At 44.1% G+C, this 23,700-nt stretch overlaps 1 protein-coding gene across 1 annotated transcript in view; it reads right to left on the reverse strand.

Moving 5' to 3' along the window:
• HS3ST3A1 (heparan sulfate-glucosamine 3-sulfotransferase 3A1) overlaps nt 1–3,728 on the reverse strand; it is a 96,077-nt gene extending 92,349 nt beyond the window's left edge. Inside the window, exon 1 of the mRNA XM_038536942.1 lies at nt 3,099–3,728. Coding sequence (XP_038392870.1) covers nt 3,099–3,712 — 614 coding nt within the window. The 5' untranslated portion in view covers nt 3,713–3,728. The remainder of the gene's footprint in view (nt 1–3,098) is intronic.
• Nucleotides 3,729–23,700: the final 19,972 nt, after the last annotated feature.

Consider the following 23,700-nt stretch of genomic DNA (forward strand, 5'->3'; position numbering starts at 1 on the left):
TTATCATTAACACATTTCCTGGCATATAAATATCTGTCTTTTTCGTTTGTTCTAGAGGAACATTAGGGCATTTTAAACCAATCAGAGCAGCTTCCCTTTTTAGAGATTTTGAAAAGACTCAACTTTCTTGCCTTTACTACAAATCTGTCCAAAGGAAGAAACCGATTATACTAATCTTGGGACGCAATTTACGAAGTACTTTATGTTTTTCCTCAGTGAGGCAAATGTACCGAAATATCCCAGCCATGGTCGTGGCCACAGTATTCATTCTCAAACTCACTCTCCATGGCATTTTCTTTCAGCTTCCTAACAACACACTTCTCCCTTTGTCAGGACAGTAGGGGGCACTGCCACAACGATCTATTATGGCCAACTGTGAGATTTCATAGGGCAAAAAAACCCACGGCTGGACATATAAGATTGTCCCACGTCAATGAGCATCTAAAAAATATTTTACAGGGTTTTTTTCCTTCTATAATTCACTTTGGGGTGCAAACACGAGCTGTCTTTCTGTTCACGTCGCGGGGGCTGGGCGGGGGGGGGGGGGGGAGGCGGGGTAAATCAGAAGCATGTGGCAGAAATCCCATATAATAAATTTGGGGCTGACTCAGGAAAGTCTCACCGAATCCCTAATTGTACATACTGGCCAAACACCAGCAGTAATGTCCACTTAATATAGGTTAAGTAGTATTCTGTGCAAGAGATTTTTTTTTTCCAGAGTTAATGTTCAAGTCTCTCTCACAAACATCATACTCCCAAGTTCAGAGCCAAGATGAAAGAGAACTGTGGCAAAATTTCATTAAATGAGCGCATAATCCAGGCTGTATAGGTGGAGGGTTTTTTTTTTTTAATAAGAGTTTTATATGTAATTGAGTTAAACTTAAATTTATGCATCCAATAAAAACCATTGCAAATGGTAAAACAAAGACATTGCTACGACACTTAGAAAATTAAATTCACCAAACCATGAAGTCTACCGTGCAGTTATTTTTGTAACCACCATAAATTGCTTTATAGCACTCCTCTGCTGGAATAAACAATCCAAGGAGAGATTTACTTTACAGCGTGCATCTAGTTTCCAAAAGAGAGTGACCTAAAAGTTTATGACTTTTCTTTCTCCCCCTCTTTCTCTCTCTCTCTTTTTGTTTTTTTTTTTTGTTGTTGTTGTTGTTTTGTTGTTGTTTTTTTTTTCTTAATACTTGTGTTTCTAAGTTACCTTGAAACATTCCTTCTCTCTTACATGATCTTAAGAAGGTTCAAGGAAAATAAGATCCAGGTCTGTAGACTGTGCCCTCAAATACTGAATTCTGGAATAAGAAGAAACAATCCTACTTTGTGGAAATAAAGTCTACATGGTAAAACGAAAAGAAAGAGTTTTAGTGCTAAATGTTTCACCGTATTTAATGCACCTCAGATCCAAACGTTGTCTTTAGACCTTCCGTGAAGTTGGCTTGAAATGTGTTGTGTCACAGCACTGTACGAAGCCCGATTCAATGCAAACCTCTATAGATAAGAGTTTTAGGGGTCTTTAATCACTTCTTTCTTGTGTCCTTGATGGAAAAAACAGAGCTGCCTTTGTGCTAAAAAGAAGGACCTGTTGTTTCCAGATTCAACAGGTCATTTTTATAAGAACTTCCCAGAGGATACAACATAAATGACAGAAACACAAGGGGATTTTTTTTTAAGTGGCTGATGATTTTAAATGATATATATTCTATATTAAGGGAAGGTTGTTTGTTTTTCTTTCCAACAAATGGAAAGTTACTGTTTTAAAAATGTTTAAGGTTTGAACTTGACTTTTAAGACCACATGTTTTCTCCTAAGTTGGGTTACTGTAAATTCGGCTCCCGAAATCAATCTGAGGGTGTGCCTGACTCCTCAAATAAATAAACTTGTCAGATCAAGTTCATTTCTGTTTCGGAGATGAATTATTTAGTTAGTGAGCTTCTGAACTCTATTTAAATTGTGCCAGTAACTTCTGTGATGCTGTGTCAGTTAAAACAACAAAGAGAACACGTACTTAATGAACAAGATATAACGTCATAAAATGAGAATTCTGGCCACATGATTTTTGGTTGTTCTCGGAGGAAAGAAAACAGGCCAATATTTTATGGCAAATAAAATCCAGGTGACACCAGGATTTATTGGAGTTTGGCTGATTCCATTATTAAAGGTGGTCTAAATTTGAGAAGACTGGCAACTTTAAGATTGAGATCTGAATCGGACTTGTTTCCTAAACTTTATTAGGAGGGTTTTTCACAATGTAACCAGTGTCCTGATTTTTTTTTCTCCCTTTCTTTTTTTAAAAAGGGAAAAAAAAAAAAAAAGTTGCCTCATTTGGAAAGAGAATTGTTTGAAGATCTTTAGAAAAGTTTCAGCCAGGCCAGAAACACGAGACACTATTCTCTTTAAAGTTAGGAAACACTTTTCAAGACTCATTCCTCACCACAAGCACAAGTTATTACACGGGAAGCCCTTCCTTAAAGCAAGCACACAGGCTGGTTGCTGGCACGAGCGCTAACCTGTATTTCCCAACTGCCCAGCCTCTGGTTCTTGACACTTTTACTAAGTCTCGATATTACTAGGGCAGTGATCTGGCAAAGGGTCAAGGTAAATGAATACCTGATGGCAGAGACTGCAGGAACCACTGGGTACCGTTCAGCAGATAAAGAAGAAATAAAAGCATGCTTTCTGCAGGAAAAGCATGGACTAGGCTACACGCCTCCTAATCGAGGAACAGATTTCTAATTTAGGAGGTCCCTTTCCACCCACCCAAGCCCTTAAGCTAACAACAGAGACACACGGACCGAGCAGGAGAAAAAGATGGGATTGGCTGCGTGAAGGAAAGGAAATCCCAAGGACGAAAGGAAAACTCGTGAAGGCCAAAATGTTCCACCCCTTGCCTCCCTTAACACCCATTTATTTCCCTGGAGGCACAAGGGACGATGGGGAAGGAGACCCCCGCACTCAGGAGCAACGCCTGAGGCCCCTTTGCGTGGAACCTGGAAGGGGATGAGCTGGGGTGGGGGATCCCTGCACCCCGCGCACCCCGCGCACCCCGCGCACCCCGACCCCGGCTGCGCCCTGCGCCAGCTCACCGGTACCAGGCGAGGCCCTTGTCGTAGCTGCGGTCGAAGAAGTGGGGCTCGGCGCCCACGGCGCGCACGTCGGGGTGCACGCGCAGGAACTCGAGCAGCGCCCGCGTGCCGCCCTTCTTCACGCCGATGATAATGGCCTGCGGCAGCCGCTTGCTGCCTTCGTCCAGCAGCAGGGCCAGCGTCCCCGGCGGGGCCTCGGCGGCGCTGCTGCCGGCCCCCGAGCCGCCGGGACCTCCGGCCAGGCCGGGGGGCTCCCCGTCCCAGGCCGCCTCCTCGCCGTCGTCGCGCGGCACGGCCGGCCGGCGCCTCCGCCACCGCTGCAGCTGCAGGAGGCGCTTCCCGTGCGCCGCCGCGGGCCACCCCGCCGGCTCCCCCGGGCCTCCCGCCAGGGCGCCGCGCCCCGGGGCCCCCGCCCCGCCGCCGCCGCCGCCGCCGCCGCCGCCCGACGGCCGCACCAGCGGGCCCGCCAGGCTCTGGCAGCGCTCGGCCAGGCAATAGAAGACGTAGAGCGACGTGAGCAGCGAGCAGAGCATCAGCAAGAACCTCCGGAAGATGCTGCGGGACAGCGGCTCGGCGGAGGTGGCGGGGGCGCCGGCCGGGCCCGGGGGGGCCATCCTAGCCGGAGGCGACGTCGGGCCGCGCGCGGGCCATGCTAGGCCGGGACCCCGCCGGGTGCCGCGACCTCGGGCTGGGGGCCCCGCATCGCCCGTGCGTCCCTGCGGCCGTGCGAGCTGCCCCGGGGACACGGAGCCGCGGGCGCCCCGCGCGGGACCCCTGCCTCCGGCCGAGGGGGCGGGAGGGGGACGTGGTGCCGTGCTTAAGAGACCATCGTCGTCGACTCGCCCGTCCTGAGCCTGGGGGACGCGCTCGGCGCCCCGGGTCCCCGAGCGCCGCGGGAACGGGGGTCCTGGCGGCGGCGGCGGCGGCGGAGGCGGCGGCGCGTGCGTCTCAGCCCCGGCCCCGGGCGGCCTCCCGGCGCGGATCCCCGCTCAGCGGTCGTGCATCCCTGGCTCGGTCCCGGGGAGGGCACTCGAGGCTCCGGGCACGCGGAGCTCCGGGCGCTGCGGCCGGCGGCGAGCGACGGTGCCCTCCTCCGGGCCGGTGGCCGCCGGGGCGCGAGGTGCCCCCGAGTGCGCCTGCCCCGGCGGGAGCCCGAGGCCCGCGGCGGGCCGTGCGCCCCTCTCCGCGCGCGCCCGGCTGCTCCACAGCGCCCGGGGTGTCCACCGGGGAGCGGCGCGCCGGAGCCGGGCTGCGCGGGACCTGTCAGCCGCCGCGGCCACTGCGCTCGCAGACGCTGCCCCGCCGCCGCCGCCACACGTGGGGCGCGGAGGGCAGCAAACTTGGCGGTGACGTCAGCGGCCCGGGCAGCACCGGCTCCCGGACGGGCGCGGCGGGGCGGACCCGGCGGGATGGAGAAAAGGTGGCGCGGACCCCGCAGCGTCGGCCCAATGGCATCGAGGAGGGCGGGGGCGGCCGGGGCGACGCCCCTTCCCCACCCCCCACCCCCCGCCCCCGCTCCGCGCACCGCCGCAGCCTCGCCCCCTTTCCGGCGCGCGGGGGGCTGCGGGGGCTCCGGGGTCGTCTGAGCGACAGCGCGGGCCGGCCGGATCCCCGGGGGCCTGACTTCCCCCCGAGCCGCCTCTCAGCCTCGGCTCAGCCCTGACCCCCTCCGGGTCCCTGCTCCCGCCCCTGTCGCTGCCTCCTCTCCCCGCCCCCTGCCGCCTCCCCGGCCCTTTGGAAGTTTCCTTGGCTGCAGTTGCCAGCCCCGCTGCACGCCACGCCCCCGTTTGTCCCGGGCGAGCCGAATTCCTCCCCGCCGCCCGCCCGGGCTTGCACCTACCCCGCTGCCGCCGGCCGGCCCCGGAGCCCAGGCCTCTTCGCCCCTCGCCCGTATCTTGTCTTTTCCTCGTGACTGTTTGGCCTCGTACTGGTTTAGGGCGATCGAGAGTTCCCCAGGACCGAGATAGGAGCAACCTCTTGGGAACTGAGCCCATAAACAAACCGAGGAGAGAAATAAGTTTTAGAGGGGGAAAAAAAAAAAAAATCAGGTCGCCTGCCACATCCCCCACACCCAGTTGCGACGAAGACTGTGCTGGCGTGTGGGTTTGTAGGTGTGTGTGCGCGCGCGTGCGCACGCGTGTCGGGAAAGGAGTCCCAGGTTGCCTCTACAGCGGCGTCCTCTCTGCGGCCTGCCCTGACCCGGTTGCCCTTGGCGCGCTCCTCCGCTCCCGCTCCCGAGCCGGTCAGCAAGGGATACAGATCACCTCGCTGTTCAGTGGAGGGAGGCGGCCCGTGGAACCTGCAGGACGTGGGGGTCTGATTCCATCTCGATTTGTGGCTGATTTCTTGGCTTCCTTGTCTCGGCAGGACGCCTGGCAACGTGGGCGGTAGGCTGGCCGGCCCGACCGAGGCCCCGACCGAGGCCCGCCGACCGGTGCAAGTCACCCAGGCAGCCGTGCACCGGGCCCCGCACACGCACCGCGCCCTGCGCCTCGCCGGGAACTCCGCCGCCCGGGCCGGCCTTGCCAACCTCCCCGCCTGCCTTCCTGCGCTCTGTGCTCTGTGTGACCGTGGACGTGCAAGTCACGGGAGTCCCCCTGACCCTTCCTAGGGAGGACCTACTGATTCTCACTCTGTGCTGGGGTGGAGCTGGTCTGTCTGTGCCTTTGCTACATCTGGGGGGTTTTTGTTTTTAAGATTTTACTTATTTATTCCTGAGAGACACACAGAGAGAGGCAGAGACACAGGCAGAGGGAGAAGCAGGCTCCCCATAGGGAGCCTGATGCGGGACTCGATCCCAGGACCCGGGGATCACCACCGGAGCCGAAGGCAGCTACTCAATCACTGAGCCACCCAGGGATCCCTGGTTTTAGGTTTATGAAGTACCGATTCCAGCCTCTTCTGCAGAGCAGCCAAGAGCTTATTAGCTTCTGATGCCTTAAAGCAATGAACTTTTTACAAGGATGAACAGCAGATCCCGCAAGGTCTGCTGTCTCTTTGTGTCCTAAAATTGAATATTGACAAGCCAGTTCAGTTTTAATACTATCTGGAGCTTTAATATGTTTTGAAGTTTTTCTCTCAGTGTTTCAGCCTGATTTGCAGAAGGAATACCAAAAAAAAAAAAAAAAATCATTTTAAAAGTCTGAAAACATATGCAGTCTCATAAATGCCTACAAACATGCCTCCGTTTCCTCCTTGGGAAAATGATGGTCTCCACATTCCCTGCTAGAGCCAACAGGGTACAATATCATGCATTTATACTTTCACGTTTCAAACCTAGGTATCTTCTTTATGTGGGTGTTAAAGACCTACATACTTAGGAGACATGGTTTTAGGAGTGCTCACAATGTCTAGGGCAGCTCTGTACATTACAAATAAATTACGAGCCATAAATACAAGTCTTATAGGTAACTTTAAAATTTCACGTAGCCACCTTTAAAAAAAAAAAGCCGAAAAGAAAAAGGGGAGGTCAATTTTAATAATACCTCCAGCATACCTAAAAATGTGACTTTAACATGTAGTCCATATTAAAATTATGAGGTCATTTTAGATTCTTTCCTTTCACATCAAGGCTTCGAAATCTAGTGTGTATTTTACCTTTGCAGCACATCTTTGTCGGGACCAGCCACATTTCAGATACTCAATATCCACAGGTGACTAGTGGCTGCCATACTGGGCAGCACTAATGGGGATGTTATTTTTGGTGAGAGAGGTATAGCTGTGAGAGGCTAAACAGGAAACAGGATATTCACATCAGGATAACTCATGGCAGGGAGGTTATTTATGACAGAAGTATTTCCGGAAGAGTGGATAAGGCAAAGGCCAAGGTACAGTGCAGTAACCCTGGGCCAGTAGCATCGGGGCTGTTGCCGCCCTTAGGTCGAAAGGAATGAGGGAGAGAAGTTTTCAAAACCCAGAAGGAAGTCATCTAGACAAAGCCCCTCAGAGAAGAGGCAAGCTTGACTGCTAGAACCCAGAACCGCCTAAGGCAATGAATGTCTCAGGAAAGAGTCAGGGGAAGAATGTTTCTGGACCAAATAGCAGGGGAGAGATATGTGACATTATGTTTAATCATGAGAAAGCATCAAAAAGACTGATTAAAGTCTCTGGATAACATTAGAGGGAGTCATATTCCACAACTTGTTAGAAAATTCTTGGTCTTTGATCCACTCGGGTGCATTTATTAGAATGGAAAACCATTCCAGCTAATCGTTCTTAGGGCGCTTTCAAAGAGGAGCAGTGGCCACAGAAATACCAACAAGCACAATGGACTCTGTTGCACTTTCTTGTTTCTCCTTTTCTCCTGACCTTCCACATTATAGGATGTAGCCACTCCTTAAAAGTGATGAGTGCTGCCAGGAAAAGCGCTTCAAAAAAAAAAAAAAAGATTTTATTTATTTATTCATGAGAGACCTAGAGAGAGACAGAGACATAGGCAGAGTGAGAAGCAGGCTTCTTGCGGGAAGCCTGATATGGGACTCAATCCCAGAACTCCAGGATCACGACCTGAGCCGAAGGCAGATGTTCAAACACTGAGCCACCCGGGGGTCCCATGAAAAACTCTTACTACCGCAGAAGCTGGTCTTGTACTCGGGTGAATAAATGAGGTTAATGTTTGGTGACTTCCAGCTTACTTCTCTCTCATTGGTGGGTCCCCAGTCCTACTGCAGTATCCTCACCCAGTGTCCTACCCTCTGTGTCCCATAAACCCACTCACACTAAACCCAAAGTACAGAGGATGGCTCATCTTCTCTCACAGCCCACCCATGGAGAGTTTACACTGTAGAGGGAGGAATATCTTTACAGACGACCTTCTCCTACCTGCCCCAGAAGCAAGAATGCATAATATTTTAAAAATGCAGTAAACAATGAAGTATAATAAATCATATCCCAAATTTCAACTTTTACTGCCCAGAGATGACTATGGTTAACATACTGGCTAGTAATTTATATGTGTGTGTGTGTGTGTGTGTGTGTGTGCGTGTGTTATTTATATATGTTTCTATATAATCTTATATACGTAAGTTCTCACCATATAGAGATAGATAAATACATACAGAGAGAAGTGGATGTAGGTATATATGAGATAGATGATAGGTAGATAGATAGATAGATAATAATTTAAAATAGATAGATAATTCTTTAAAAATACTAAGACTTTCTAGCAGTGTGGAAAATAGAGAAAGCATCCTTTGGCCATTTGTAAAAATGAGCGTAATTGATGTGTATGGACTCATGAATGGTTCTGCTCAAAGAATTTGGATGTTTCACAGGACCTTTTTTTTTTTTTAACCTTTCTTTGCCCCAAAAGATATCTCTATGACCCTCCCTTGCCCTATTCCTTTCCTGTCCATCCCTCACTCCCAGATCTCCTTCCATGTCCTTCCAACTCCACCGGCCACACCAACATGGAAGCCAGAGAGCTCAGGAGCCCATTGATGTTATGGATGAAGGTCAGCCTCTTCCTGGGGCAGGAACAGGAGGTAAGATGCATCCAGGAGAGCAGAGTATGTCCTGCAAACGGGGACACATGAGCCTTAGGAGCTTATCATTTTAATGAGACAAAATACGCACACAATCCTTAGAATGCACATCTGCATTGTGTTCAACACAAGTACCAGATATTGTGTTACACGTTCATCAGATTCATTTTCAGGGTTTACTTACGCCCTCCCCTTCCTGTCTCAAGGTCCATGGTGTCTCTACCTATAACACACATCCCCTTCACCCTTCAGCTATCAGCTGGAACATATCTTCAAGGATGCCTTCCTCATCCCTGCTTTGCTCAAGTCTCCTGATGCAGATTCTCTGAGTCCCCAGCAATGTTATCTCCAGACTTCATGAGTATTTGTGACGTTATAGGTTCTCCCCCTTAGACTAGAGACACTCCAAAGAGCCTAAGACCACTACTCAGTACTACATCGGGACATCTAGCATATCATCTAGTGCAAGGAGATGCCCAATAAAGATTTGTTGACGAACTAATAGGTCCAGGGAAGAATGGAGCTGGACATTCCGGTCTGAGAGCATCTCACAAAAAGGCCGAGTCAAGAGAGGGCACTGTGGGGATGCCTGAGTGGCTCAGGAGTTGAGCACCTCCCTTCCACCCAGGGAATGATCCTAGAGTCGCAGGATGGAGTCCCAGAGCCTGCTTCTCTCTCTGCCTGCGTCTCTACCTCTCTCTGTGTGTCTCTCATGAATAAACAAAATCTTAAAAAAGAGAGAGAGAGAGAAAAAGAGAGAGGGCACTGTGTGTTGTAAACTACTTGTGGTTCAGCATGAATGAAGTGTGGGCTTGTAGGGAGCTAGAAGTAACGTAGAAATGATGATAGAGAAGAAAGCAGGACCCAGATCCTGAGGGCCTTGTGCAATTTTCTTGAGAGTCTACTTTTATGGGACATCTGGGGAGATCGACAGGAAAATCTTTGCTTTTTTAGGAAGATTTCTCCTCCACAAAGCTTTCTCAGCAGTGTCAAGACTGGAGAGCAGGATGCCAGCTCGGTGACCGATTCCTCTTAGAACAGAGCCATTGTGACAATCAACAATTAGCTAGAAATTAAGAGGGGGACTTGGCGGAGATGAGGGATTCCAAAATGGGTCCTGAGGGATTGGTTGGGGGCAGGGGCATGATATTTTGGATCATAGGGCGTGAGTACTAATGTGGCAGTCACATCAGGTAGCCAGTAAACCTTTAATTAATAACTGTGATCAAGGGTCACTTGGGTGGCTCAGTGGTTGAGCGTCTGTCTGCCTTTGGCTGAGGTCATGATCCCAAGGTCATAGGATCTGAGTCCCACGTTGGGCTCCCCACAGGGAGCCTGCTTCTCCCTCTGCCTGTGTTTCTGCCTCTCTATGTCTCTCATGAATAAATAAATAAAATCTTTTTTTAATGTGGCCAAATCTTTATTTATTTTAGCCCCAAGAAATCATTTCTATTAATCTATTGACTTAAGAAAGTTTCCTGGAAGCAGGAATGTGATCTCAGTAGCCTCGGGACTTGTCTCAGACTTCTGCATTATGCCAGTCTCTGTTTTTACTGTGTACCTCTTGTCTTTTCTTTGGGGAACTCACCATTCCTGAAAATGAAGTCACCAGATAAGAAGCCATGTGCCTTTGTTCTTTGTGTTCTCACCTAACACTTTTCTTACCATCAGTTCTCCCCCTCTCAAGACTTGCATCAGACACTTTGCATCCAAGAATTATCTCGAAGCCCCAAAAGGATCCCCTTGACTTTCGATGTCAGAGTAATCTGTCTTCCGTCTGCGTAGCACCTGGTTTTCCAAAATGCAACTATATATAAGCCAGATCCAGAGGTTCAAGGACAGGACTTCACTGGGATTCCTAGAAATCTGTGCCCTTGCCCTAGGTTTGCCAGAAGGACAGAAGATAAGCCTGAGGGGCTAGCGGCCATAGTTTATTCCCCAAGGGGTAATCCTCCTGATGATGAAGTCAACACAGGAATAAAAAAGTGATCTACGGGGCAGCCCTAGTGGCTCAGCAGTTTAAGTGCCACCTTCAGCCCAGGGCATGATCCTGGGGTCCCGGGATAGAGTCCCACCTTGGGCTCCCCGCAGGAAGCCTGCTTCTCTCTCTGGCTGTGTCTCTGCCTCTCTTTCTCTCTGTGTCTCTCATGAATAAATAAATAAAATCTTGAAAGAAAGAAAGAAAGAAAGAAAGAAAGAAAGAAAGAAAGAAAGAAAGAAAGAAAGAAAGAAAGAGAAAGAAAGAAAGAAAGAAAGAAAGAAAGAGAGAGAGAGAGAGAGAAAGAAAGAGAGAGAGAGAGAGAAAGAAAGAAAAGTGAGCCAGGGAGAGATCGGTTCTAAGACACTTGGTCTGAGATCCTGACTCATCGCCACACCGGACTAAATTCTGTTATTCCCAATGTTCTTGGAGATTTTAGGGTAGTCTGTCTCAAGATCATCAGATCTGGTTTCCTTTTCCACCATATACACTTTCTTGCCACCTGACCAGACAGTCTCACTGGTGACCTTATCAATGACCCCAGCCTGGACCGAGCATGCTCACCAGGTGAGACCTACCTGGTGTTACCTGTCTGATTGTCCCTGCTCTTCTACCCCCACGTAAGTCAGGCCTGCACGGATCACCACCACTGAGCCTGACTCCAGAAAGTGTAGCTCAAACACAAGCAAGCTAATTGGGACATTTTAAATCATCTTTGTATTTACCTAATGAGAGGTCGAGCACATTACTTTTTTTTTTTTTTAACTATAGCATAGGAACGTTTGCTTTTGAAATCCGATTGATGACTCATATGCCACAGATATACCTGTCGCTTTGAATGATACGGACGCATCATTCCAATAAAGTTTTTAAAAGTTTTTATCATTCATGAATGGGAACTTTTTGCTTCTCAGAACTTACTTCAATCACAGCAATATTAACAGAATGGAAGGTTGATACATCCCTGCTTGAGCTATAAAACTACTTCGTCCCACAAACTTGGACTTATAATCAAAACAGGCAAAAGCAAAGAAACAAAAAATATATATATAAGTAAATAAAGACGGTCCAGGATCTTCAGATCTCAGATTCAAGTGCTCCATTTCTTGTTCTCAGCCCTGGAAGTAATAAAGGCAGCATTTTAGAAAATGATTTTGAAAACCAAATGTCAGATGAGTTAGAAAAGCTTGACATCTGCCTTTGACTCAGGTCATGGTCTCAGGGTCCTGGGATCGAGTCCCACATTGGGCTCCCTGCTCAGTGGAGAGCCTGCTACTATTCCCTCTCTCTCACCCCTGCCCCCACCTCCGCTTGCTTGTGCTTTCTCTCTCTCTCTATCTCAAATAATAAAATATTTTTAAAAAAGAGAGAAAAGAAAAGCTAAGCTTGAAGCAGACAACCGAATGAAGAAGCTATAGTTAAATAAATGGCAGTCATGAAATCATAGAATCCCAAACTGCAGTGTTGGTAAGGGGTACGGATAGGAAGAGAAAAATCTAAAATATCTCATTAAGCAAGAAACATGATAGAGTAGATGCAGCATGAAGGAGAAGAAGTCAGAATCCATTCCAGGTATTGCCACTGAATTGATCTTTCCATAACTGTCCTGATGTTTGTTTGCCAGTTGGCTTTTCCTCTATCTTTGCAGTCAGATATGCTGGTTTCTCACTCTAAATTGACTTGGAGATGTGCCAGTAGGACTGGAGAGATGGGGTTGGGTGGGTAGCAGTCAAGTTGGCCAAGCAGGGTTGGAAGCTGGGTCAAGTCCCATTCAGGGTTGAATACACAAACACAGTCTTGGTCTTGAGTCATTCCTCTCCAAACAGTGAAGCTTGAAATGAGGTCACAGGGACTCTTGGGATTCTTTGGATTGTCATCTAAATCAAATAAGGTTCTCACTCTCACTGGGGAAAAAATTGTTTTCTCGATCACAGGTGAGAGGATGACTAGCGACTTATTATTTCTGAGCTGTGAGTTACTGAGAATTCAAATAAAGAGATGATCAGGAATTCCCAAAATAAGTGGAATTTAGGAGGACCTTGTTGAAAAGAAAAAATTCCTTTAGGGGGAATTTAGGAGTTTTTGCAGATGGAGATGACCACGGTAGCTGTTCCAGATTGAGAAGCAAACAAAAATTATTGCAAGGCAATATTGAGCATCTCTGTTAAATATTAGCATATTATAGTCTCTGAGGTGACTTTTCAGTAGAGAAGACAGTTACATTTTGTTTAATTCCATGTTTTGAAGCCTTTTGTGCCATGGACTCCCTTTACCCATGTCCTATCTAGTAACCTTCATTGTTCAGAGGAGTGCAAATCAAGAAATATAATCCTTAACTGTAGAGGGCTTGCTTTTGTCAGGAATCTCAGAGGACACATGTTTTGTGAACACACTGGAGCCTCAGCTACATATAATGAGGGCTTGGTTTACTTTGAGACCAGGTGGAGGACATTTCACCAAGTATCTGGGATTCGGTTTGTTCTCTAGGAGCCCACCACCTCTAAGGGATGGGGTTTTAACTAAGGATTTGACAAATGGTCATTTTCAGAAATTATTGATTTGGCCAAAAATAACTGGGAAGGTTGATAATTACATAAAGATTTCCTCCCGCTTCTCCTTGCTTCTGTTCTGGATCAATTATATCAGATTCTATCCCATATGAAAAGAAAGGGGTGCAGGTTGTGAAATACACTCTATTTGAAAACTGAATTTGGGGTGCCTGGATAGCTTAGTGGTTGAGTGTCTGTCTTTGGCTCAGGGCATGATCCCGGGGTCCTGGGATGGAGTCCCACATTGGGCTCCCTGCAGGGAGCCTACTTCTCCTTCTGCCTATGTCTCTGCCTCTCTCTCTGTGTGTCTGTCATGAATAAATAAATAAAATCTTTAAAAAATAAAATAAAATGTTTCTTTGTATCATAAGACAGGAAGATAAATCAGAGGGAATGGAAGGAGAGTGGCATACTGGAGCTTTCTGAGCAGGAGCCAGTGTCCTGTGATTTCCACTCCAAAACAAATGTTCAGCAGGAGCTGGAGAAGAGACAGGTTGAGCCTGAGGGAATCCCAAAAGCAAAAAGAGAATGGGACCTTAGGTTCCATGGAGGGTTCAGAAGGGCCATGGCGATCCTTTTCACAAAACACCTGCAACAAGTCTTTAGGGGCGTCTGGTAGCTCTAGAGGCTTGAGAAGCACCCAGATGTTACTGAGAAGATCCAGGGTCTGGAGGAGGGAGTGAAATTTGGAGAAGCCTAGCAGTCAGGAACAAGGCATAACCACAACAGTGACAGGCATGGACTAGTGATCAAAAACAGGGAGGGCAAATGGGGGGGGTGGGGCTGGATGGATAACAATGGTCAAAGTCCAGATCCACTATGACGTCTCGGGCACCCTCTGAGACCAACCAGGAGATACTGGGTGGTAGCAGAGGCATTGATAAGGGTGCAGGGACAGGGGAACAAGGAGTCACCCTGAGATCCCCCCCAGAACGAACTGAGATTATAGTCTACTACTTAGAAACATGGCCCTGGAATGGAAACTCCCTTCAGTTTTCAGAAGCACCAGAGAGTTCTTTTTTGCAACACCTGACTTCCCAGCAAGAGCGTTGTGTCTGCAGCATCACTGCAGTAGGTATGGATCTCTATACTTGGTTTTCTCCTGAGATGCTAGAATGCATGCCTTAGTAAGACACCCATGGGTAGCATATCTTTCTGCAGATGGTTTTTTCCTTTTTCTTTTTCATTCTGATGATTATTCTCTACACAATAATATAGCTTTTCCAGTCATCTCACTAAGCAACTAAAAGTGCAAGATTAATTATTGCACTGGATTCTTTGTCTAGGGCTGCCATAGCAAATGACCACCAACTGGGTGGTTTTCAACAACAGGAAGTGATTTTCTCATCCTTCCGGAGATTAAAAGTCCAAGATCGGTGTCGGCAGAGGCATCGTCCCTCCAAAAGCTGTAGGGAAGGATCTTTCTTTGTCTCTTCCCAGCTTCTGGTGGCTGCCGACAACTCTTGGTGTTCTTTGGCTTGTAGATGCTTGGCCCAGTTTCTGCCTCCATCATCATATCACATGGCCATCTTCTCTTAGGGTGTTCTTTGATTCTTCTTCTTCTTTTTTTTTTTTTTAATACCTTGTATTCTTTTTTTTTTTAATTTTTATTTTTTATTTATTTATGATAGTCACAGAGAGAGAGAGAGAGGCAGAGACACAGGCAGAGGGAGAAGCAGGCTCCATGCACCGGGAGCCCGATGTGGGATTCGATCCCGGGTCTCCAGGATCGCGCCCTAGGCCAAAGGCAGGCGCCAAACCGCTGCGCCACCCAGGGATCCCTTCTTTGATTCTTCTTATAAGGAGGCTGGTGATTAGTCTGAGGGCCCACTTTAATCCAGGAGGTCTTAATTTTAACTTAAATATTAATTAAATAGGGTCTGTAAAGACCCTATTTTTAAAGATCACGTTCCAGGGATTAGGGATTGAACATATCTTCTGGAGGACACAATTGAAACTACAACAGACATGTGTCAATGCAACTGGTTTAATAATAATGGCTAATACTGATGAGCTCTTGCTCTGTGTTAAGTGATTTGCAACCAAGGTCTCTTAGTTCTCTGGTGGCCCCCTAAGAGTAGATTTTATTATTCCTATTTGACAGATGGAGAAGTTGAGGCTCAAAGAAGATGAGGAAACACACCCTAAATTGTGCAGCTCCTAAGTGTGCTGCTATGTCTTGTTCACACCTGCAGGTGTTCTAGAAATGTCCTCAGGTGGTAGAACTTGGACAAACTTTCTCTTCTGGGAATTCTGTGCATTCTTATCATTCTCTTTTCCTAGGAAAGACCGAAGTTCATCTTCTGGCATCCTTGATCATCCTCGGAATTCTTGAAGTCTTTCCATGACAAAGAAGGGGAGAGGGAGAAGAAAAAGGGAGAGGAAGAGAGAGGGAGAGAAACAGAGACTGATTTTGCCAATGTCCCTAATCTGGGGGTAAAAGAGCATTTCATCCATCTCATCACCTCTCCTTGTTAGCCTTCTGCCCTTTAACTGCTGGAATAATATGACCTAGAACTGTAAAAAAAAAAAAAAAAAAAAAAAAAAAAAAAGGCTTATTTTTACTAAACACTGGATGCCAAGGGGCACCTCTATGTTTTTTACAGCTTGACCTCTGACACAGGTTTCACTCCTTTAAAGGACTTAGAATAACTCACATCCCAGCCTATATAAACATATGACTTTTTAAGACCCTTTACACAGGACAAAATAATGTTTTTAGACATGGCTATACAGTGATTTTAAAAACAGTCCTTTCTTGGCTTGTATAGGATTAGGTCTCTTTGTGTTCATAGGCGATGGAAGCAAGGGCAAGACCAGAGAGCGTCCCCAAGAAAGAGATCCTCTGAGCCAGCTTCTTACCTAATCAATTTCTCCTCTTGTAATAACTCTCTGTTTTTTCCCCCAAGTGATGAACTAGTTTTCCTAATACCTATCCTTTTCCCCTGCTTGAAATGACACATTTATCTTGTATTTAAATTGATACATACTTGAGTCTGTGCTGGGACGTTTTATTTTGGTCCATTGATCTGTCATTGTCATTAGAACCACATGATATTGTCACAATATTTATTGTATACTTTCACTGGAAGACTCCAAAAGCTATCATTTCAAATGTCTTGATTATTCTCACATATTTATTCTCCCCCCGGTTTTAGGCTTCTTAGGTCAGTTACCCCCAAAGCATGCTGTTTACATTTTTATTGGTCTTTTCATTACGTGTATTGCTTGCTGGGGGTGCTGGGGGTGGGGGAGAGGGAATTCGCATATTTATAATATGATACATTATAACCCCTTCAAGGAACATGAAATGCCTTCTATTGTATGACAGGAAAATTTTCCATTACCTTCATAAAATTCCTGCATTGTTTCCTGTGGTTGTTCATAAGTGATCTAGATGAATGATTGCTCTGTGAATGAATTTTCCCCCCATGATAGTTTCATGATTTTTCCCCCAGAATATAAGCAGACTATGAACTTTTCCATATATGTTCATTCAGTAACTGGCAACTTTACAGGGCATACCTATTACTTTCAATGTTCTCAGTAGACAATTACCTAATTTCTAGTTGATAAAAAATTTTAAGTCCTCTTTCCAAAAATTTAACTCATTCATTTTTCTTGCCATGTTGCATTGATTAAAACTGTAAGAATACAGTGCATCTCGGTGGCTCCTTTGGTTGAATGACTCCTGATTTCAGCTCAGGTTATGATCTCATGGGTCATGGGATCCAGCCCCCATCCAACTCTGCACTCAGCATGGAGTCTACTTGAGATTCTCTCCTTCTCCCTCTGCCCTTCCCCTTACTATTTCTTTCTCTAAATTAATTAAATAGTCAATTAATTATTTAAAAAGTTTTTTAAACTGTAAGAATAATGTGAAATCATAGCAAAAATATCAGGTATCTTTTCTCTGCTTATGTTATTAATGAAATGCTCCTAAAGTTTGATCTTCCAAAGTATGACATTTGTCCTTTTTTCCACTCTGGAATCTTAATCTTATTAAAGAATTAGCTAACTTTATTTCTGGTATTAAAAATATTCATTGATTATAAATGGTTTGGATTTTGTTTAGAGGCTTTTACAGATACTAAGATACTTGGAGGGGGAATTGCTCTGCTTTGTTTGTTTTTTGTGATCTAGTATAACATTCATGGTACATCAATTTGTTTTAATGTTGAAGTGTACTCACATTCACCTGCTTGGTAATTTGGTATTGTAATTATTATTTCATTTTGCTATTGTATGTTTTTTGATAAGGTTTTATTTACTTGCATCTATAAGTCATTTAAAAAGTCAGCCTTTGGGGGCTCCTGAGTTACTCAGTTTCCTTTGGGGGCTCCTGAGTTACTCAGTTTAGTGTCTGCTTTTGGCTCAGGTCATGATCCCAAGGTCCTGGAATTAAGCATTGGGCTTAGTTGGGCTCCTTGCTCCACAGGGAACCTCTCCTTCTGCCCCTTCCCCTGCTTCTGCTCTCTGTCTCTGTCAAGTAAATAAATAAATAAATAAATAAATAAATAAATAAACAAACATATACATAATACATACAGACATAAATATGTAAAAAATAATAAAGGGAGTTTTAGTTCTTTTTTTTCTTTCTTTTTAAAAATTGTATTTATTTATTTGAGATAGAGACCCAGTGAACATGAGTGGGGAGGAGAAGCAGAGGGAGAGGGAGAAGCAGACTCCTCACTGAGCAGGGAGCCCAATGCAGGGCTCTATCCCCGGACCCTGAGATCATGACCTGAACTGAAGGCAGACGTTTAACCAACTGAGCCACCCAGGCACTCCAATAAATAAAACATATATTTGTTTGTTTGTTTAATTGCTTTTTAACATATATTTTTTTAATGTTTAAAAATAAGCCAGCCTTTTGTTGTGTTCAATTTTTGTGAAGTGTTTTAGTATAAGCAAGCTGGCTTTCTAAAAGGACATGAAAACTTTCTATATTTTTTAAGTGTTCTGAAAGAGTATAAAGAGGGACACCTGGGTGACTCAGTCAGTTAAGCATCTGCCTTTGGCTCAGGTCATGATATCAGAATCCTAGGATGACAGAGCCTGGAATCAGGTTCCCTGCTCAGCATGGAGTCTGCTTCTGTCCCTCCCCCCAGTTCATTTTTTTTCTCTCTCTCTCTCTTTCTCTCTCTCAAATAAATAAATAAAATCTTTAAAAAAGAGTATAAATAATTTATGGGTTACATATTTCTTAAGAGTAACATCAAAATTATTCACATGCCAATTCAGATCTGGAGCCTTAATAGAAAAGGGTGCTCGATGACAAATATTTTTCTCATGGTTGTTATATTAAGAATTTCTAGTATTTTTGAACCAGTCTCTATTCCTTAAAATCATTTGTGAGAAATGAGATCAAGATGGTAAACAGCATACTCACCCATGTTTTCACCCACTCAAAGTGAATCAATTACTTTGGGGGGCGGGGAAGAAAAAAATGTAACAAGGAGAACAGAAATGTTGCAGAATGCATGAAAGCAAGACAGAAAAATAGATTAGTTATATGGAGCCAAGTGCAGTCCAAACTACTCAGGAGACACTGTTTTAGATACGAAAGTGGTCCCATGTGGTCCCAATGCCACAGTCAACAAGTGGGTTCAAAAAGTGATGGGCAATTCATCAGGGTGATGAAATGGGAGATGATGCTCAACTCTCTTCCTCTGCCTCTTCCACCCACACTGCTTGCTGTGTGGCCCAGCAGTGGGAAACCCTGAGAGCCTCAGGTTCACCAAGGGGCCAGCCCACCTCACCTGGCAACAGCTCCTAGCCCCCATCAGTGGCCAAACTACAGAAAAAAGCATAGGCAAAAAAAAAAAAAAAAAGAAAAAAGCATAGGCAGAAAAACATAGATTCTTAAAGATTTGCCAGATGTGAAATTGCTGTTGTTGTAGGTTAACAAAACAGCCGAGTATCAGCTGAGTATCAGTAATGACATTTGGTTTAACCTGCTTCAAACCATCAGGACAGATCAGATTTTAATTGCATTAAAAGGAAAAACAATATCTGTAGGTAAAATGATTGACAAAGGAAACATCTACAAAGACTCTTTTTATTTTTTAAGTTTATTTATTTTGAGGGAGAGGAGGGGCAGAGGGAGAGAGAGAATCTCAAGCCTACTCCATGCTGAGCAAGGAGCTAGACTCATGTCTCCATCCCACAACCCTGAGATCATGACCTGAGCTGAAGTCAAGAGTCAGATGCTTAACCAACTGAACCTCCCAGGAGCCCCTGAAAAATAATTTTTTAGAAGTAAAATTAATATCATTGGTGAGGATCCAGAGACTATTGGATTCATAGAAAAGAATCTGGATTTCTGCCACAGAAAAATCTTTTTTCCAACACCTACAAAAATGAGTAAAAATGAAGAGACAACCTCTCTCCCATTCCAAAATTCATCAATTAAAAAAAGAAAGAAGAAAGAAAGAAAGAAAGAAAGAAGAAAGAAAGAAAGAAAGAAAGAAAGAAAGAAAGAAAGAAAGAAAGAAAGAAAGTAAAAGAGAGGAAACCTGACTCAATCAGAGCAGAGCAAAAGGATAAAGCTTGATTCTACTTATATATATGCCTTTCAATCCCCAGAAACCATCCCGGTGAACAGACATAATCCTGAGAATTTTTACTGATATTCCCAAGTCAGGAGGCAATACAACTGAGGGATCAGCTTTCTCTTTTTGACCTTTCTGGTAGATATTGCTGTTGGGGAGCAGGGAAATGCATGGCATGAATTATGGGGGTAGCCTCATCCAATTAGCAGAGTAAAAACATTGGTGATAGAAAATGTTTTCAAGAATGAGCAGAAAATAGAAAATCTAAAACAGTTATACAAAAAGTATATTGGTGTTGACTTTTATGAAGGTGAGGTGCCACCCTCTATCAAAATAGAAATGATAAATCCTTCCAGAAATTTATGCTAAATAACTATTTGCACTTGTATCCAAAGATGCATATACAGGGTTGCTCAATTTCCATGCTGTTTGTAATAACAAAATTGTTAAGATCCTAAATGTCCATCAAAGGAGAAGTAGTTAAATAATTTAAAAGGCAGGCCTTCCTGAGGAGCACTCTGAGGCTGTAAAATTGGATGACATAGACCCGTATGTCAACACTAGATTTATCATCAACTCATTTGCTTAAGCGAAAAAGTACGTTTCAAAGCAGTATAGATAACTCACATGTGGACTTTTCTATATAACACAGAAGGCATAAATCCCTACATTTGTAAATGCATCAATGCAGGGAAAGAATGAACACCCCACTCCTAAAAGTGGTTATTTTTAGGAAGAATGCAAGCAAAGAAATGTGAAAAAGATTTTTTTTCTTGCTGTACTTAAATGTTTGATTTCTTTTTGTAATAATGTTTTCAGGCTTTATTTGTATGATATCTCTGTAATAAACATTAAAAGCATGCCAAATTATTCTATTTGTCATGTTATTCGAATTGAAATGCATTCAATTATAATTTTTAAAAACATGGTGTCTCTTTATAATTCTAATTATTATTTAGTGCACTTGTGTATCACACCCCCCTTTTATTAGCTTGCCAGAGTTATGTACATTTATTTCTTAAAGATTTTACTTCTTTATTAATGATTTTATTTATTTATCCATGTGAGAGAGATAACATGAACAAGAGAGGAATCAGAGGGAGAGGGGCAAGGAGACTCTGTGCCAAACATGGAGTCCAGTGTGGGGCTTGACCCCATGACCTTGAGATCATGACCAGAGCCAAAACCAAGGGTCTGACACTCAACCGACTGAGTCACCCAAGTGCCCCTGTATCTATTTATTTTGTTCAAAAAGGCAATTGAGAAGTACAACTACCATTTCTGCTTTCTGATTTGTTGATTTTTGCTTATAACTTTGTTATTTCCTTTCTTCTTTCCTTAGGTGCTTTTGTGGTGGTGTTCTAGAATCATGAGCAAGCTCAGAAATCATATTTTATTCATTTTCATTTGTTTTTGCTCAGTGGTAGGAGTTTTTAGGAGCATAACTTTTTATCTATGTAGAACTTGGTCCACATCCCAAAGCTTTTCTAAGTGCCATTTGTATCTAATTAATGGATTACTCACTGTATGCTGGGCATTGTGTTATGAGCCTTATATACAAGGTAGGAACTCTTGCCTTATTTTACATGTGATGAACCCAAAACAGCTTTTTGGGTAGCTGGCCCTCCCTTATTCTTAGTCCAAGTTGCTTAGAAGAATGAATCCAGCCTAACTTTGAGGGATGGGCACATGAGCCAACACTAGTCATCCCTTAGCCCTAGTCATTGGTTCAGGATGAGGCAAATGACCCAAACCCAATTAGAATTTTTCATAAGACTTTTGCTAAAACTCTCTGAAAATAATAAATGTTCTTTCCTGTAGAATCTTTAGCTACGTAGCAGAATGAAAACAGAGATATCTTTGCCCCATTATGGGTAGAGTTTGCCTGAATCTGAAGACAATTATGAGGCACCTGTGGTGGTTTATGGTGAAGAAGAGACAAATTTCTAGTGATATTATCTGAGTACCTATAACCAAATGTACCTGAAGTCAGAAGAATTCCTTGAATTTCCTGATTTAACAAGCTAATAAATTCTCTTTTTTGATTCCATTTAGTTAAAATCACTTCCTATTGCTTAAAATCAAAACAGTCCTTAGTTAAATCTCGAAGATCCCATTATTAATTGGTGGATCCAATCCATAAACTATTAATTGGTAGATCCAAAATATGATCACAGGTAATCTAATACCAGAGCCCATACTCATAACCATAAAATCTGTTGCTTTTATTCATTCATTTATTTATTTACCTACTCATTTGTTCATTGAACACATATGACATTGAAGAGGTGTGGGTTAAGTCATTTAGCATCTTTTAAGATGGGGAAAAGAGTATGGAGGTCATTCTAGATGTGATAGGAAAACCATTGAGGGATTTTCAGTAAAAGTAATATGATACTATTTACATATTTAAAAAATTACCCTAGTAATACATGGTGAATAAAGTCTGGGGGGACAAGAGAATGTACAAAAATACCAATGAGGAGACTCTTAACAGTTCTCCCAGAAAGAAGTCATGGACTGTGGAGTGGGGTGTTAGTGGTAAAGGTACTAATAAGAGAAGATACTGAAATGCTTTTTGGAGGTAGAGCCAATGGGATCTGCTGCTGGATTAAATGTGGGGCATAAGGGAAAGAAAGGAATCAAGGCTGGCTTCTAGGTCTTTCATCTAAGCAACTCAAAGAATGATTGTTTTACTTACATAAATGGGGAAACATGGATTCCATAATGGCTTGGAAGCAAGAATCAAGAGTAGAATTTTGGTCTTGCTAAGTTTGAGACCTTCATTGGACATCCACATGGAGATGTTTAACAGACACAAATCTGGAGCTCAATGGAGAAAATGTGACTGAAGATATAAATATGGAAGCCACCAGCTTATTGAATATATTTATTTATTTATTTTTAAAGATTTTATTTACTTATGTGAGAAAGAGAGAGTGCACAAGTGGGAGACAGAGGAAGAGGGAGAGGGAGAAGCAGACTCCCACTGAGCAGGGGGCCTGATGCAGGGCTCAATTCCAGGACCCTGAGATCATGACCTGAGCTGAAGGTAGACACTTAATCAACTGAGCTACCCAGATGCCCTTTATTGAATGTGTTTAAAACCATGGAAGTATGTTTAATCATGGCCCGAGGAAAGAGCATAAATTAAGAAATGAACACCAAGCTCTGAGATCTTAGGTGTTCCATATGGTGTTTCCCAATAAAGATTGGGAAAAAGAAGGGGAGTCAGAAAAGAAATGTGAGAAGAAACAACCAGTGGGGTTGGAGGAAAATGAGCTTACCTGATAAGGTGGAGAAAGAATTTGTTTCAAGAATGATCAACGGCAAAAAAAAAAAAAAAAAAAAAAAAAAAAAAGGAAAGAAAGAAATAAAGAACTGTGGCGCAACTGGTTCAAATGGTGCTGTTGATCAAACATAATATGCTAGTATAGAAATCTGGGCCATAATAAGACCAAAAAGGGGTCAATGAAATAAACTGTCACTGAATTGACACTCTTCAATGCCAAATAGTATTTTACCCCCAAGGAATAAATTTAAAACTGGAATGTCTTCCATTTCTCTCTTTTGTACATTCCTTCCTTCCCAGTGTTCTCTGCTTTCTGGTGGGTCTGCTGAAGTCAGAAGTCAGAAGACTCCTAAAGAAGACTTCCACTTAAATTTCTTGGTATGTATAATGATTGGCCCAATAATCTCTTGAAAGCAAAGCTAGATTTTTCTATTTGATCCCAAATCTACCCATGACCATGATTAAGTCCCCCTGCATGAATCCCTTTGTCATCAATATTCAGTTATTAAAAGAAGATCATTTTTATTAAAGTACAGAGGTATAAGAACAGATGTTTAAGACATGTTTTATGTTAATAAGACCTATTTACAGAAGAATGCATACGTTATGACTTGTTGAATTTTAGGCAAAAGGACTTGCCAACACTGTGCTAGAGCGTAGGATACTTGGGACAATAATCTTCGCAGAAATGACAAAAAATTATTTTAATACAAAAAAACAGTTAAAATACATGAAAATCTGCA

This window comes from Canis lupus, chromosome 5 (genome assembly GCF_011100685.1).
Source record: "Canis lupus familiaris isolate Mischka breed German Shepherd chromosome 5, alternate assembly UU_Cfam_GSD_1.0, whole genome shotgun sequence".
NCBI lineage: Eukaryota > Metazoa > Chordata > Mammalia > Carnivora > Canidae > Canis > Canis lupus.